Source organism: Coturnix japonica, chromosome 1, assembly GCF_054131305.1.
Source record: "Coturnix japonica strain WE chromosome 1, WE-NBRP24, whole genome shotgun sequence".
NCBI classification, from domain to species: domain Eukaryota; kingdom Metazoa; phylum Chordata; class Aves; order Galliformes; family Phasianidae; genus Coturnix; species Coturnix japonica.
In genome coordinates this window covers 177,974,338-177,987,439 of record NC_140663.1, presented here as the reverse complement: position 1 = coordinate 177,987,439, position 13,102 = coordinate 177,974,338, and the positions used below count along the sequence as shown (strand labels likewise).

General features: G+C 49.7%; 1 protein-coding gene and 1 long non-coding RNA gene across 11 annotated transcripts in view; both read right to left on the bottom strand.

The window, feature by feature from the left end:
- RAB6A (RAB6A, member RAS oncogene family) overlaps positions 1-13,102 on the bottom strand; it is a 53,018-nt gene that overhangs the window by 38,640 nt on the left and 1,276 nt on the right. For 4 of the 10 annotated variants that reach the window (XR_014942282.1, XM_085536648.1, XM_085536645.1 and 1 more), the window contains exon 1: positions 9,587-9,880. The exons of 2 other annotated variants lie outside the window; for them this stretch is intronic. Coding sequence is in view for 3 of the 8 variants with exons in the window: in XM_085536645.1 (XP_085392771.1) it covers positions 9,587-9,656 (70 nt within the window). In the remaining 5 variants the exon portion in view is untranslated. Of the gene's footprint in view, positions 1-573; positions 652-5,207; positions 5,420-7,501; positions 7,554-9,586; positions 9,881-13,102 lie in introns of those variants that run through there. 4 more of the 10 variants (XM_085536649.1, XM_085536651.1, XM_085536650.1 and 1 more) reach the window with 3 other exon arrangements.
- Positions 5,967-7,306, bottom strand: LOC146762913 (uncharacterized). Its single transcript, XR_014942283.1, has 2 exons — positions 7,169-7,306; positions 5,967-6,153 (listed from the first exon to the last, which is right to left on the bottom strand). It is a non-coding gene; the product is annotated as an uncharacterized LOC146762913 (long non-coding RNA).

Sequence of the window (13,102 nt, the reverse complement as noted above, 5' to 3'; positions counted from 1 at the left end):
GCAACGTTAGTCTGCACCCCATGCTGAAAGGAATGCTTAAGAGAAATGATCCCTACCTGCCTAAGCATGTTTTGCCCTTGAAAAAGAAATAACACGAACCAAAAAGCCTTCCAAGGCTTCAGAGCAATGAATTAGAGAAATTTCAGGTGACGTATTAATGTGCTAGAGATCATTAACGTGACTTCTCACCCCTCCAATCTTTACCTGATCCAGGTGCTGCACCAATGCCCAACAGTTCATGCTGTGGCTCCCTCCTTTCATAGCTACTAACCTTACACTGACCCAAAGAAAATTCTGCCCTTTCACTGCAGCAGCTTAGGACTAGAGGATATGGTTTTAAGTGGAATGCTTTTAAAGTGAGACAGGGGAGGTTTAGGTTGGATATTAGGAGGAAGTTTTACACCCAGAGGGTGGTGACGCACTGGAACAGGTTGCCCAAGGAGGCTGTGGATGCCCCATCCCTGCAGGCATTCAAGGCCAGGCTGGATGTGGCTCTGGGCAGCCTGGGCTGCTGGTTGGTGACCCTGCACACAGCAGGGGGTTAGAACAACCCTGAAGGAACTAAGACCTCACCTTTGCTCTTCCCAAACACCAGCAGCAGAGCAGCTTCCATAAGAGCTCTTCTTTCAAACTCATTCTTCAGATAGTGAACGCAGGCGAGTGTTTCTTCAGAACCAAGCTCAAGCAAAGTCCTAAAGTGATCCTGATTTAAGGTCAATGCAGCCTGGCTTCTAGAGAGGCAGCTCTTAAGGGGAAAAAAAACGCAGAGAACATTCTGTGCACTTTCATTAAGCACAGCTCGCCACAAAGCACAGCGCGGATCCAGGCGGTGTTTGCTGATCCAAGCTGACAAGGATGGATGTGGAGAACACCTGGGGACTGGTGCAAAAAATAGCTGGGGATGTACAGCATCCTCTGCACAACACCACGCTTTGGTTAGCCTGTATGACGCAATGCCACAGCAACACAAGGGAAATAGAGAGGACACCAGAACAGATGACAGCACGTTTACCAACACACTGTACCAGAGCTGCACAAGATCTTGCTTTTCAGCACCAAAACCATTCCATGACTTATTTTTTAGCAGTAGAAAGCAAACTCCAGACTCCAAACTCCCAGCACGCATTAAGAAGCTACACTACCTGTTCTCCTTCATCTCTGCTCCACACAATCCACACCATGCAACCATTCAGGTTGGAAAGGACCAAGGTCCCCAAGCACAACCATAGTCTATCCCAACCTGCCCACATCCCCATATGGCTCTGGAACAGCCCAAGGGACAGTGAGACCCCCTGTATTCCCTGGGCAGCTGTGCTACTGCATCACCCTTTGGAGATGAGAAATCTTTTCCTTGTGCAGTATTTTTCAAGTAGCAATAAGGATAAATTGCTTCACACAAAGAGTCTAAGGACACAAACTAGTTAAGTTCCTTTAAAACTAACCTTTACTCTCCAAAATACAGAGAAGAGACTCATTTCCAACAGGATGATTTTGGGCTGCAGGTTGTCACACGCACAAAGCCAGCTTCAAGCACCTCAACATGGATCTCAAGGAGTCTCAAATGTATGCTACTGAAAACACAGGTCACATTTGTTTGTCATTAAAACGCATAGAAGAGCTGCCACCAAGCCCAACACAACAAGTGCTTGTCGTTACCTTCCACTATATTGCTGATGGGATGAAGGGAAATGGCCTCACGTTGTACCAGGGGGGGGGTTAGGTTGGGTATCAGGAGGAACTCCTTTGTAGGAAGGGTAGTTAAGCACTGAAATGGGCTCCCCAGGGAGCTGGTTGTGTCACCATCCCTGGATGTGTTCAAAACCACCTGGATGTGGTGCTCAGGGACATGATTTAGCAGGGGGTTGTTAGAGTTATGGCAGTATGGTTGGGTTGTGGCTTGACTTGACGATCTCAAGTGTCTTTTCCAACCTGAGCAGCTGTATGGTGGCAGTGGGGAATCACCTACTGAGAACAAAGCAGCCTGGAGATCCAATGTAAAAGCAGATTCTCCAGTCAGGCATTCTAGGACAGTGCTTGAGAAGCCCTGGAATTCCTTGTGAACACTTGATGTAGGGCACTTCTACTGCCCCATCTTCCAAAAGCTGAGGGTTGACTGAACCTGAAATGAAGCATTCAGAGACAGCTCTCGACTCCTTGATTCACCCTTCCTTAGCAGTGTAAGCCCTGCACCATTTGCAACAACCATTTAAAATATCAACCACACATTTCTATGGGGGAATTCTTCTCTAGTGGTCAGGGCTTACTATAGAGAACGTGGTAGCAATTAGCACAAGGCTCCTCCCATATTTACTGCGTGTTCTGCAGTTTAATGATCTGATGGAAAAGTCGGTTGTATTTCACAGAAGAAAAATCCTTTGTGTGACGTTAAGTAAAACTGTAAAATTCCTAAGGCCGCAACTGTATTAACAGTAAATTACTTGCTTCAACACTTCCAGAAGCCTGCAGACATAAATAAACAGATGGAACCGCTCTCGAATAGAGAAAGAGGAAAACAATTTTTAAGAGCAAACCAGCAGATGATGACAAACATTGGGATACATTCAGTGAGGAAAGCTCTTTTTCAGGTCTGTTATTATATTCCAACATGCAAATAAAGAGGTAAATGCGATGGGATGCAGCCTTCCCACCTTCCTCTTCCTATGCAGCTACAGGATAATCCCTATCCAAGTCATACTGAGTTAAGTTTAAAGGCAACTAAAACTAAAGTGGATAAGTATTATGGTCACAGAGTTAATTGCATGGATAAAAGCCACTCCAATGACTGCTTAGACCCCCCAGAATTAAAAAAAGATTAAATCAGAGAGGAAAAAAGGAATTTGGGAGAACAAAATGAATAGGAACGTAACTATGAATTGAATAAATAAAGGACTGATAAGAAAGGAGAAGCTGAGAAAGTATGATAAAAAGTTGAGCTGGGGTTGGAAGAGACACGACATGCCAAGGCTGTGCTGGAAGGTGCTCTGAGGACAGCAGGAAAGGCCAAACAGCTCAGGATTTCCTCCAGATGACACGCCAGACTCCAGCCTTTCCTCAGCCATTTGAAGCTGAGCCTCTTGCTGCTCTCACCTGCCACGCTGAGGGGTTCTCCTACAGCCTTATCCAAGCAAGAATGAGGAGCTTTGCTTCAGTGCAGCCACTCCAGCTTCGATGCCAGACGTGAAGAGATCTGCAGCCATTTTGAGCAAGCCAAGGACACAATACTCAATAAATGCTTCAGGAGCAGATGCACACGTTTAAAAGGAGAAGAAAACATACCAGGTAACAAAAGCAACAAAGGCAAAAGGTGGAGGACCTCCAGCATAAGGACCTGCCCAGTGAAGTCAAGAAGAGGTCAGAACTGGCTTTGAAAAAGGAGATAATGCAGCACAGTATCGCGCTGCCAATTAATACTGCTACACATGAAAGTTAAGCCTTGTTCATCTACCTTCACAATGCTGCCTGCATCCATCAGGAAACATTACCTGCAGCTTCAGCTGCTTTCACAAAAGAAAGCGCTCTCCATTTACCTGCATTTCTAATTGAATGCCCTCTCTCCTGGCTCTGAGCACACGCTGCTCCCTCCGGGATGCATCGATCTCTGTGTGCACACTCCACTCCTGCTGGCAACACTCGCAATGAATTTTGTTCCCTCCATTTCCTCTGCTACCTCAGACATCTTCTGGATGATTCAATCACCCATTTAGTTCACATCCCACTGGCAGGCTGTAAATAAAATCCCTCCCATCCCACCCAGCAGGGTTTCTTATGGCCACTGCTGGCAGAAAAGAGGACTGAGTCGGTCACCAGTGCTTATTTTCTACTCCCAGAGAGGACAATACCTTCATTTTCTTCACTAGGAGAGTGGTGAGGCCCTGGAACAGGCTGCCCAGGGAGGTTGTGGATGCCCCGTCCTTGGAGGTGTTCAAGACCAGGTTGGACGGGGCCATGGGCAACCTGATCTATGGGGTCTTTATGGGGATCTATGGGGTCTCTATGGGGATCTATGGGGTCTCTATGAGGTCTCTATGGGGATCTATGGGGTCTCTATGGGGTCTCCTGGGCAACCTGATCTAGTAAATGTGTATGTTTGGTGGCCCTGCTAGGCAGGGGGGTTGGAACTACATGATCCTTGAGGTCCCTTCCAACCCGGGTCATTCTGTGATTAAAACAAATGGAAGTACCCAGCCCTACAAGCTGCAATGAAACTTCAGCAGCGAAGTTAATGCAGCGCTGCCTTGCCCACTACTCTGCAGACAGCCCACTGCAGGGCCCCACAGAGACCCCATAGAGACCCCATAGACCCCATATATCCCCACAGAGACCCCATAGACCCCATAGAGACCCCATATACAGCCCATTACACCAAATCACTCTCCCCAACTCCAGCAGAAGCTCCTTGGCCCTTTGGCAGAGCCACAAGTCCCAATAATAGTCAGTCCTGCAGCAGACACTGCTTGGAGCCACGCCAGTGCAAATCCACCCTTTGTGGGCCCCTCTCTTTTTCGCTCCCCATCTATCCTAGATTTCATTTCCCTTCCCTTTGCGTTGCACGCATCGAGAGCATTAAGAAAATGAATTGGCTGTAACTCAAACCTAGAGAGAGGTAAGTACAGGAAGCGTAACAGGAAGCATTTAGAGCAATGGAATCAACGAACCTCTGCATTAATTACAGGAATGGTGGAGTGGGGTTTGTTTGCTGACTGCTCTCCCAGAAGCAAATGACTGAATAGCATCAGTCAGCGGGATAAAAGGCATTCATGGATACAGCCTCAAACATTCACAGCACAAAGGTTGAAGGAGTAACAAATGGAGATGGAACAGAGACCCAGTGAAAGTTAAGGAGGTTTCACCTTTAGCAGGTTTATCTGCAGGTGGTGGCCCTGTCTGTGGTGGGGGGGGGTTGGAGCTTTGTGATCTTTGAGGTCCCTTCCAACTCGGATCATTCTGTGATTCTATGAAGAAAGTAGATCCAACTGTGGAGGAAGAAGCCCATGGGACCACAGGGCCCTGAAAGAATCATGGAACCCTTTGAGATGGAAGGGACCTGAGGTCCATCTAGTCCAACTCTCCTTCAACAAGCAGGGACACCACAAGGCACGTCAAGCTCATGGAATCATTTGGGTTGGAAAAGACCTCCAAGATCCCCAAACACAACATTAACCCACCAGTTCTGGTCATGTCTGAAGACAAAATAGGTAAGTGCTCACCGCAGCTGTTCCAGTATTTCTTCAAGAGCCTTTCAGTTCCGGGCAAATATAGTTCAGATTGAAAGCAAAGCCTTTAATGCTGTGTGTTGATGACACCTACGCATGTCTAGATGAGAGAACACTACGAGCCTGCAAATCCCAGAATAACTGAGTGGCATCTCCAGGGCTACTGGCATCAAGTCACAGAAACGCTTCCAGTACGTCCCATCTCTCTGTAAGAAAATGGAAGCAACTACAATGGGCATCAGCATCCACCTGTACTTCACCAGGTGTCTTCATGTTAAGTTGTTTAAAGAGAGAGTGGTGAGCTTTGCAGACACATCAGCTTTGCAGAACCTGGACCCTGTGCCATCATCACCTGCTGCACATAAGAATCCATTATCTTATATAGAGGGGATTAGGAGATCCAAGCTTGCAGGCTCGCTGTTTCTCATATATAGGTAGGAAAACATACCAAAGCACCGACACGCCTGCAAAGCACAGAGCTCCTCAAAAAGAAAAGGAATTAAAGCTGCAGAGGGATGGCAGCCTATGCAGACAGTGCCAGGCCACCCCCCACCCTCTAGTTACCCCATTAGATGGTTGGAATGGAAGATCCTGGAAGGCTTTTCCAACCCTGCTGGTTCTATGATCCTATGGCACCACGTCCACCAGCATCCATCCCAACACCATCACAGCTCACTATTTAATGGTTTCCAAACTTACAGTCTCCAAGTTATTACACAGCACTTAGCAGCATCTTCAGTATTAAAACCTCGGTTCGTGATAAGCATCGTTAATTGGTTTTAATTTACCTTTTTTTTAGATCTTATGCAACGCATTAAGAGACAACAGGGGCTCGTTTTGCTATCTGTACGTATTCGTGCCCTTCAGACTTGCTTGCAATAAAGCCACAGGATGGAAGAATCTTTCTATGACAGAGCGCCAGGATTCCATTCTGCTCACTCTAAAATGGACAGAAGCAGACAAGTAAGTCCACCCGCCAGCCAAAACTAAAGGTGTTTGATCATATACCATATTTACTGTGAGCCAGCCTAGCATAGGTGACGTATGCACTAACTGCTGTGACCCAGAAGCCTGAATTTCTTCAACTTGAGGCATTAGGGCTGATGAAATCCACCTGATAAAACAAGATCAAAGGCAGCAGGAAGCACAGCATATTTCTCTATACAATAGCTCTATCTAATCCCCCAGCACAGAGCTCTCTCTGCCTTTTCACTAAAGATTAGCATATTTAAAACTACTAAACTCCGTAATCTCTAATCATTGAGAAAAGTAATTCAATTAAAGCAAGTGCTGGTGAAGCTGCCTTCTTGCTGCCTACCTAACCTCGTATTGCAAGGGGGGAACAGAATGAGACGGGGAAGGAGAGAGAAGCTTCTTGGAGCTGGACACGGATTATATTGCAGGCTGGGGATGAATCCACGCTGAGCTGAGGCTCGATGCGGCGCAACCGCTGCCATAGAGAGGCAATGACTTGCAGTAAATCCTGGAAGGAGCTGCCAGTGACCTTCTGCCGCCGCACGGAGCCGCAGCAGGGTGTCATTGCCACGGCACCGAGCTGCTCGAGGAGCTGCCACAATGAGAACACGAAGGGTAGGGGGGGAGAAGAAGCAGGTATGGGAAATGGGAAAGGCTTTGGGAACTGGGGAGCGAGGGGAGAAAGGCCTTTAAAAACCCATCAGCTTCTATGCATAGAGAATGTGAAGCTGGTGGCAAGCAGCACAACAAGGAAGAATCACTGCAGCCTTAGTCACACAGAGCACAGCTACCACAATATGGCTGAGGACAGCAGCAAAAACCTGCCTGCATCCACAGCAACCTCAGTTTCAAGTACGAATACAGCATCTCCAATCACTTCCCAGGTCCTACGTGGCAATCTGCGGCCACACAATCGCATCTCAGGGCTGCAAAGCTCGCACAGCAATGAACTTATGATGGATTTCTTAACTAAAACGTACTTATTTATTGAAGAGACTGCATGCAGTCAGCACTGACGGTCTGATCTTAGCTCACTGCGTCGCAGCCCTTGGTAACACCTCGTTTGCCATAGTGAAGCCACTGAATGTAAATGAAAAGAGAAGCATCCAGCATCCCCACGAGCAGCAGGAGCAGATCTTTGATTACGGCCTTCCAGCGGGGCAGGAAACCTTTTAGTTTCAACAGGAAGCGAACGCAATAATCCACCTCAACGGTCGGAGAAAGGAGATATCCCCGTTTATAAAACCCGCTGTCGTAGATACGCATCAATACATTTCTTCCTAACCCCTAAATACAAAGAGCCATTTCCCCACCGTGTATAGATCCAGCTGGGCACGGCACAGCCAGGGAGTCAGCGCTCAGCAGCTGAAACAAAGGCAGGTCGGAGCCTCAGCAACCAGCTGCCAGCAGCACTGAGTGCTTCCTTAAAGCCCCAAGGCATCTGCGAGCAGGGTTGGGTTTTTAGAGCCATGAAATACATGTTTCCCCCACGTTTTAGGCCATTATTTAAGGTCTTGTATTAACACAGATGATTAGCTGGGGGGGGGGGGGGTCCTCTATGGGGACCTATGGGGTCTCTGTGGGGACCTATGGGGGATCTATGGGGATCTATGGGGGACCTATGGGGTCTCTGTCGGGACCTATGGGGTCTCTATGGGGACCTGTGGGGTCTCCATGGGGGCCTGTGGGGTCTCCATGGGGGCCTGTGGGGATCTATGGGGGACCTATGGGATCTCTGTCGGGACCTATGGGGTCTCTGTCGGGACCTATGGGGTCTCTATGGGGTTTCTATGGGGACCTATGGGGTCTCTATGGGGACCTATGGGGTCTCTATGGGGTCTCTATGGGGAGAGAAAAGGAGAAAAGTGAGGCTAGAGGAAGCAGGTATCTGAAGACATCTGCTTGAATAGAGAGATGGGGAAATCCACATGTGAACGAAGAGCTGCTGAGATTTAAGGTCTGCACCGGCAGCTCCCATAGAAGCATAATTAAGTCAGATATAGAGTAAAAGAAGCAAATGCACAGTTAGAGCTTGAAGCTCTCGGTGCTAATTAACTGGGGATGTAAAAAAGGATTAAAAAATAAGGAAAAAATAAGGAAATAAAAGAGAATACAGGATCTGCACGACCCTCTTCCAAAAGCCTCCCTAAGATGGCTGGCCAAACAGCGAGTGGATCAGCTGACTTACCCAAAAAGAAATGGCCAAGTTGAGGCTGAATTGCTCATAGGAAGAATAGACAGTCCAAGAGATATATATGGGGGAGGAAAAAAAAGCAATGATTTCAAATGGGACGGACAAAAGGCCCACGGGAGGGGCTGGAGGGGCAGCAGGTCCATTCAACCCAATGGTGGGGGGGGGGGTTAATGTAATACAGCAGCTGGGGGCTGCATAGTGAGTATGTGAGAGAGATGGGAAAGGGAGGGGGGGGAAAGAAAAGGAGAAGGAAAAGCAAAGGCAACAAAACACGATGACGTGTTTCATCACGGAGAGAGCAAAGGTGGATCCCACAGCGCACCCGCAGCAAGGAGCCTCACAAACGTTCAATAGGAGCAAAGAACAGCACGGAACGAAGCTCCTCAATGCGATACAACGCTAATATCGGGGTCCTATGAATCAGCAGCTCCCACCCCAAGCTGTAACAGAGCCCCATAGACCACATAGAGACCCACAGATCCCCATAGAGACCACATAGATCCCCATAGAGACCCTATAGATCCTATAGAGACCCTATAGATCCTATAGAGACCCATAGAGACCCTATAGATCCCCACATATCCCCATAGAGACCCTATAGATCCTATAGAGACCGCATAGATCCCCACAGAGACCCCATAGATCCTATAGAGACCCATAGAGACCCTATAGATCCCCACTGAGACCCCATATATCGCCAAAGAGACACCATAGAGACCCCATAGATCCCCATATATCCCCACAGAGACCCTATAGACCCCATAGATCCCCATAGGGACCCCATAGATCCACATAGAGACCCCACAGACCCCATAGAGACGCCATAGATCCCCATAGAGACGCCATAGACCCCATATATCCCCACAGAGACCCCATAGATCCCATATATCCCCACAGAGACCCCACAGATCCCCACAGACCCCATATATCCCCACAGAGACCCCATAGATCCCTATAGAGACCCCATAGACCCCATATATCCCCATAGAGACCCCATAGATCCCATATATCCCCACAGAGACCCCACAGATCCCTATAGAGACCCCATAGACCCCATATATCCCCATAGAGACCCCACAGATCCCCATAGGTCTCCATAGAGACCCTATAGATCCCATAGAGCCCCCAGAGCGACGGTTGGCGGGGGGATGTGGCCGTAGGGTGGCGTTGGTGGTTATAGGACCGTAGTTATGGGGTCACTCACCGCTCTGCTCGCCCAGAAACACCAGCTTGAATTTCCTTAGCGGGTTGCCGAAGTCCCCGCCCGCCGACATGATGGCACCGCCGCCTCGCTCGGTTTTGACTCGTTCTCTCTCCTCTCTCTCCAAGCCTATTTTTTTTTCCCCTCTACTATTTCTTTTTCTTTTTTCTTCCCTTTTCTCCTTTACCCTTCTACGGTTCCCCCCCGGCTGTGTAATGCGATGGATGGCGTCGTGCCGCTCCCCTCAGGGCCGGACTCTGGGCTCCGTCCCCCCCCACACACCGCCGGTCCGGTCCCGCCCCGCATCTGCGCATGCGCGGCCACGGCCCCCAGCGCACGTCACTCAAAATTCAAGCCCTGCCCCTTTTCCCTGCTATCAGCCAATCAGAGAGCAAAGGGGGCGGGGCTTAGATGCGGGTGGGGGGCTCAGTTTGGACCCTTAGGTCTCTATGGGGATCTATGGGGTCTATGGGGTCTCTATGGGGATATATGGGGTCTATGGGGTCTCTGTGCAGATCTATGGGGTCTATGGGGTCTCTGTGGGGATATATGGGGTCTATGGGGTCTCTGTGCAGATCTATGGGGTCTCTATGTGGTCTATGGGGATCCATGGGGTCTCTATGGGGTCTATGGGGTCTCTGTGGGGATATATGGGGTCTCTATGGGGATCTAGGGGGTCTATGGGGTCTCTGTGGGGATCTATGGGGTCTATGGGGTGTCTATGGGGATCTATGGGGTCTCTATGGGGATCTATGGAGTCTCTGTGGGGATCTATGGGGTCTCTATGGGGTCTCTGTGGGGATCTGTGGTGTCTCTATGGGGTCTCTATGGGGTCTCTATGGGAATCTGTGGGGTTTATGGGGTCTCCATGGGTCTCTATGGGGTCTATGGGGATCTATGGGGTCTATGGGGTCTCTGTGGAGATATATAGGGTCTATGGGGTCTCTGTGGGGATATATAGGGTCTATGGGGTCTCTATGGGGTCTCTGTGGGGTCTCTATGGGGATCTATGGGGTCTCTATGGGGATCTATGGGGTCTCTGTGGTGATCTATGGGGTCTGTGGGGTCTCTATGGGGATCTATGGGGTCTATGGTGTCTCTATGGGGGTCTATGGAGTCTCTGTGGGGATCTATGGGGTCTATGTGGGGATCTATGGGGTCTATGGGGTCTCTATGGGGATATATGGGGTCTCTATGGTGTCTATGGGGTCTCTATGGGGATCTATGGGGTCTATGGGGATCTATGTGGACCTATGGGGTCCCTATGTGGATCTATGAGGTCTCTGTGGGGATCTATGGGGTCTGTGGGGTCTCTGTGGGGATATATGGGGTCTCTGTGGGGATCTATGGGGTCTCTATGGGGATCTATGGGGTCTATGGGGTCTCTGTGGGGATATATGGGGTCTATGGGGTCTCTGTGCAGATCTATGGGGTCTCTATGTGGTCTATGGGGATCTATGGGGTCTATGGGGTCTCTATGGGAATCTGTGGGGGCTCTGTGGGGATCTGTGGGGGCTCTATGGGGATCTACGGGGTCTATGGGGTCTCTATGGGGATCTATGGGGTCTCTTTGGGGATCTATGGGGTCTCTATGGGGATCTATGGGGTCTCTGTGGGGATCTATGGGGTCTGTGGGGTCTCTGCGGGGATATATGGGGTCTATGGGGTCTCTATGGGGTCTATGGGGTCTCTATGGGAATCTATGGGGTCTGTGGGGTCTCTTTGGGATTATATGGGGTCTATGGGGTCTCTATGGGGTCTATGGGGTCTCTGTGGGGATCTATGGGGTCTCTATGGGGATCTATGGGGTCTATGGGGTCTCTATGGGGATCTATGGGATCTCTATGGGGTTATATGGGGTCTCTATGGGGGTCTATGGGGTCTATGGGGATCTATGTGGACCTATGGGGTCCCTATGTGGATCTATGGGGTCTCTGTGGGGATCTATGGGGTCTGTGGGGTCTCTGTGGGGATATATGGGGTCTCTGTAGGGATCTATGGGGTCTCTGTGGGGATATATGGGGTCTATGGGGTCTCTATGGGGATCTATGGGGTCTACATGGGGATGAGATGCTCAGCAGGCAGAAGCTGCATTCCCAGGCACTAAGAATGGCTGCAGCCACCGTGGGGCAGACAGAAGATAATGGGGCACCATAGGTCTGGGAAAGGCCAAATGCCTGAACCCCCCCATCAGGCCCAAAGGGACAGAGGTGGCAAGAACTTGCCTAATTCTAGAGGCTCATGGATGAGGCTGAGCAGCAGCAGGAGCTCTGACCAATGGCTGGTGCTGCTGATGTCTGCTTTTAGGGAGGAGAATATGGCCCAGAGCCTACATTGCTATCCCAGGGTAACCAGTGATGGCTGCAAGGGTGATGAGGTACGGCCATAAAGAAGAAATGACTCCAGTGAGACCTTTCAAAACTTAAAGGAACTTATATGAAGATTATCATTTACGAAGATGATCAGGGGGCTGGAGCAGCTCCCCTATGAGGACAGGCTGAGGGAGTTGGGTTTGTTCAGCCTGGAGAAGAGAAGGTTGCGGGGTGACCTCATTGCAGCCTTTCAGTACCTGAAGGGAACTTACTCTTCCCTTAAACTCTTGGAAAGGGCTGACAATAGCAGGACACGGGGAAATGGTTTTAAGTTAAAAGAGGGAAGATTTAGGTTGGATGTTAGGGGCAAGTTCTTCACTAGGAGAGTGGTTCGGCCCTGGAACAGGCTGCCCAGGGAGGTTGTGGATGCCCCGTCCTTGGAGGTGTTCAAGGCCAGGTTGGACGGGGCCATGGGCAACCTGATCTATGGGGTCTATGGTGATCTATGGGGTCTGTGGGGTCTCTATGGGGGTCTATGGGCTCTCTATGGGGATCTATGGGGTCTCTGTGGGGATATATGGGGTCTCTGTGGGGATCTATGGGATCTATGGGGTCTCTGTGGGGATCTATGGGGTCTCTATGGGGATCTATGGGGTCTATGTAGTCTCTATGGGGTCTCTGGCCATATATGGAGTCTAAGGGGTCTCTATGGGGTCTCTCTGGGGACATATGGGGATCTATGGGGTCTCTATGGGGAATCTAGGGGGTCTATAGGGTCTCTATTGGGATCTATGGGGTCTGTGGGGTCTCTGTGGGGATCTATGGGGTCTCTGTGGGGTCTATGGGGTCTCTGTGGTGTCTATGGGGTCTCTATGGGGTCTCTGTGGGGATCTATGGGGTCTCTGTGGGGATCTATGGGGTCTCCTGAGCAACCTGATCTAGTAAATGTGTATGTTTGGTGGCCCTGCTAGGCAGGGGGGTTGGAACGACATGATCCTTGAGGTCCCTTCCAACCCGGGTCATTCTGTAATTCTGTGATTATAAACAAAGATAGTGACTTTTTAATGTCATCCGGGCTTCAGAGAAGGGAAAACAGCCTGGAGGGGAGTGTCGGTCTGAACCCAGCTCAAACTCCACCAGATCTCTCTCCTCAAAGCACCTTGGAGTTTCAAATGACTGTAATTGCCAAGGTGGCCACACCTGGGGC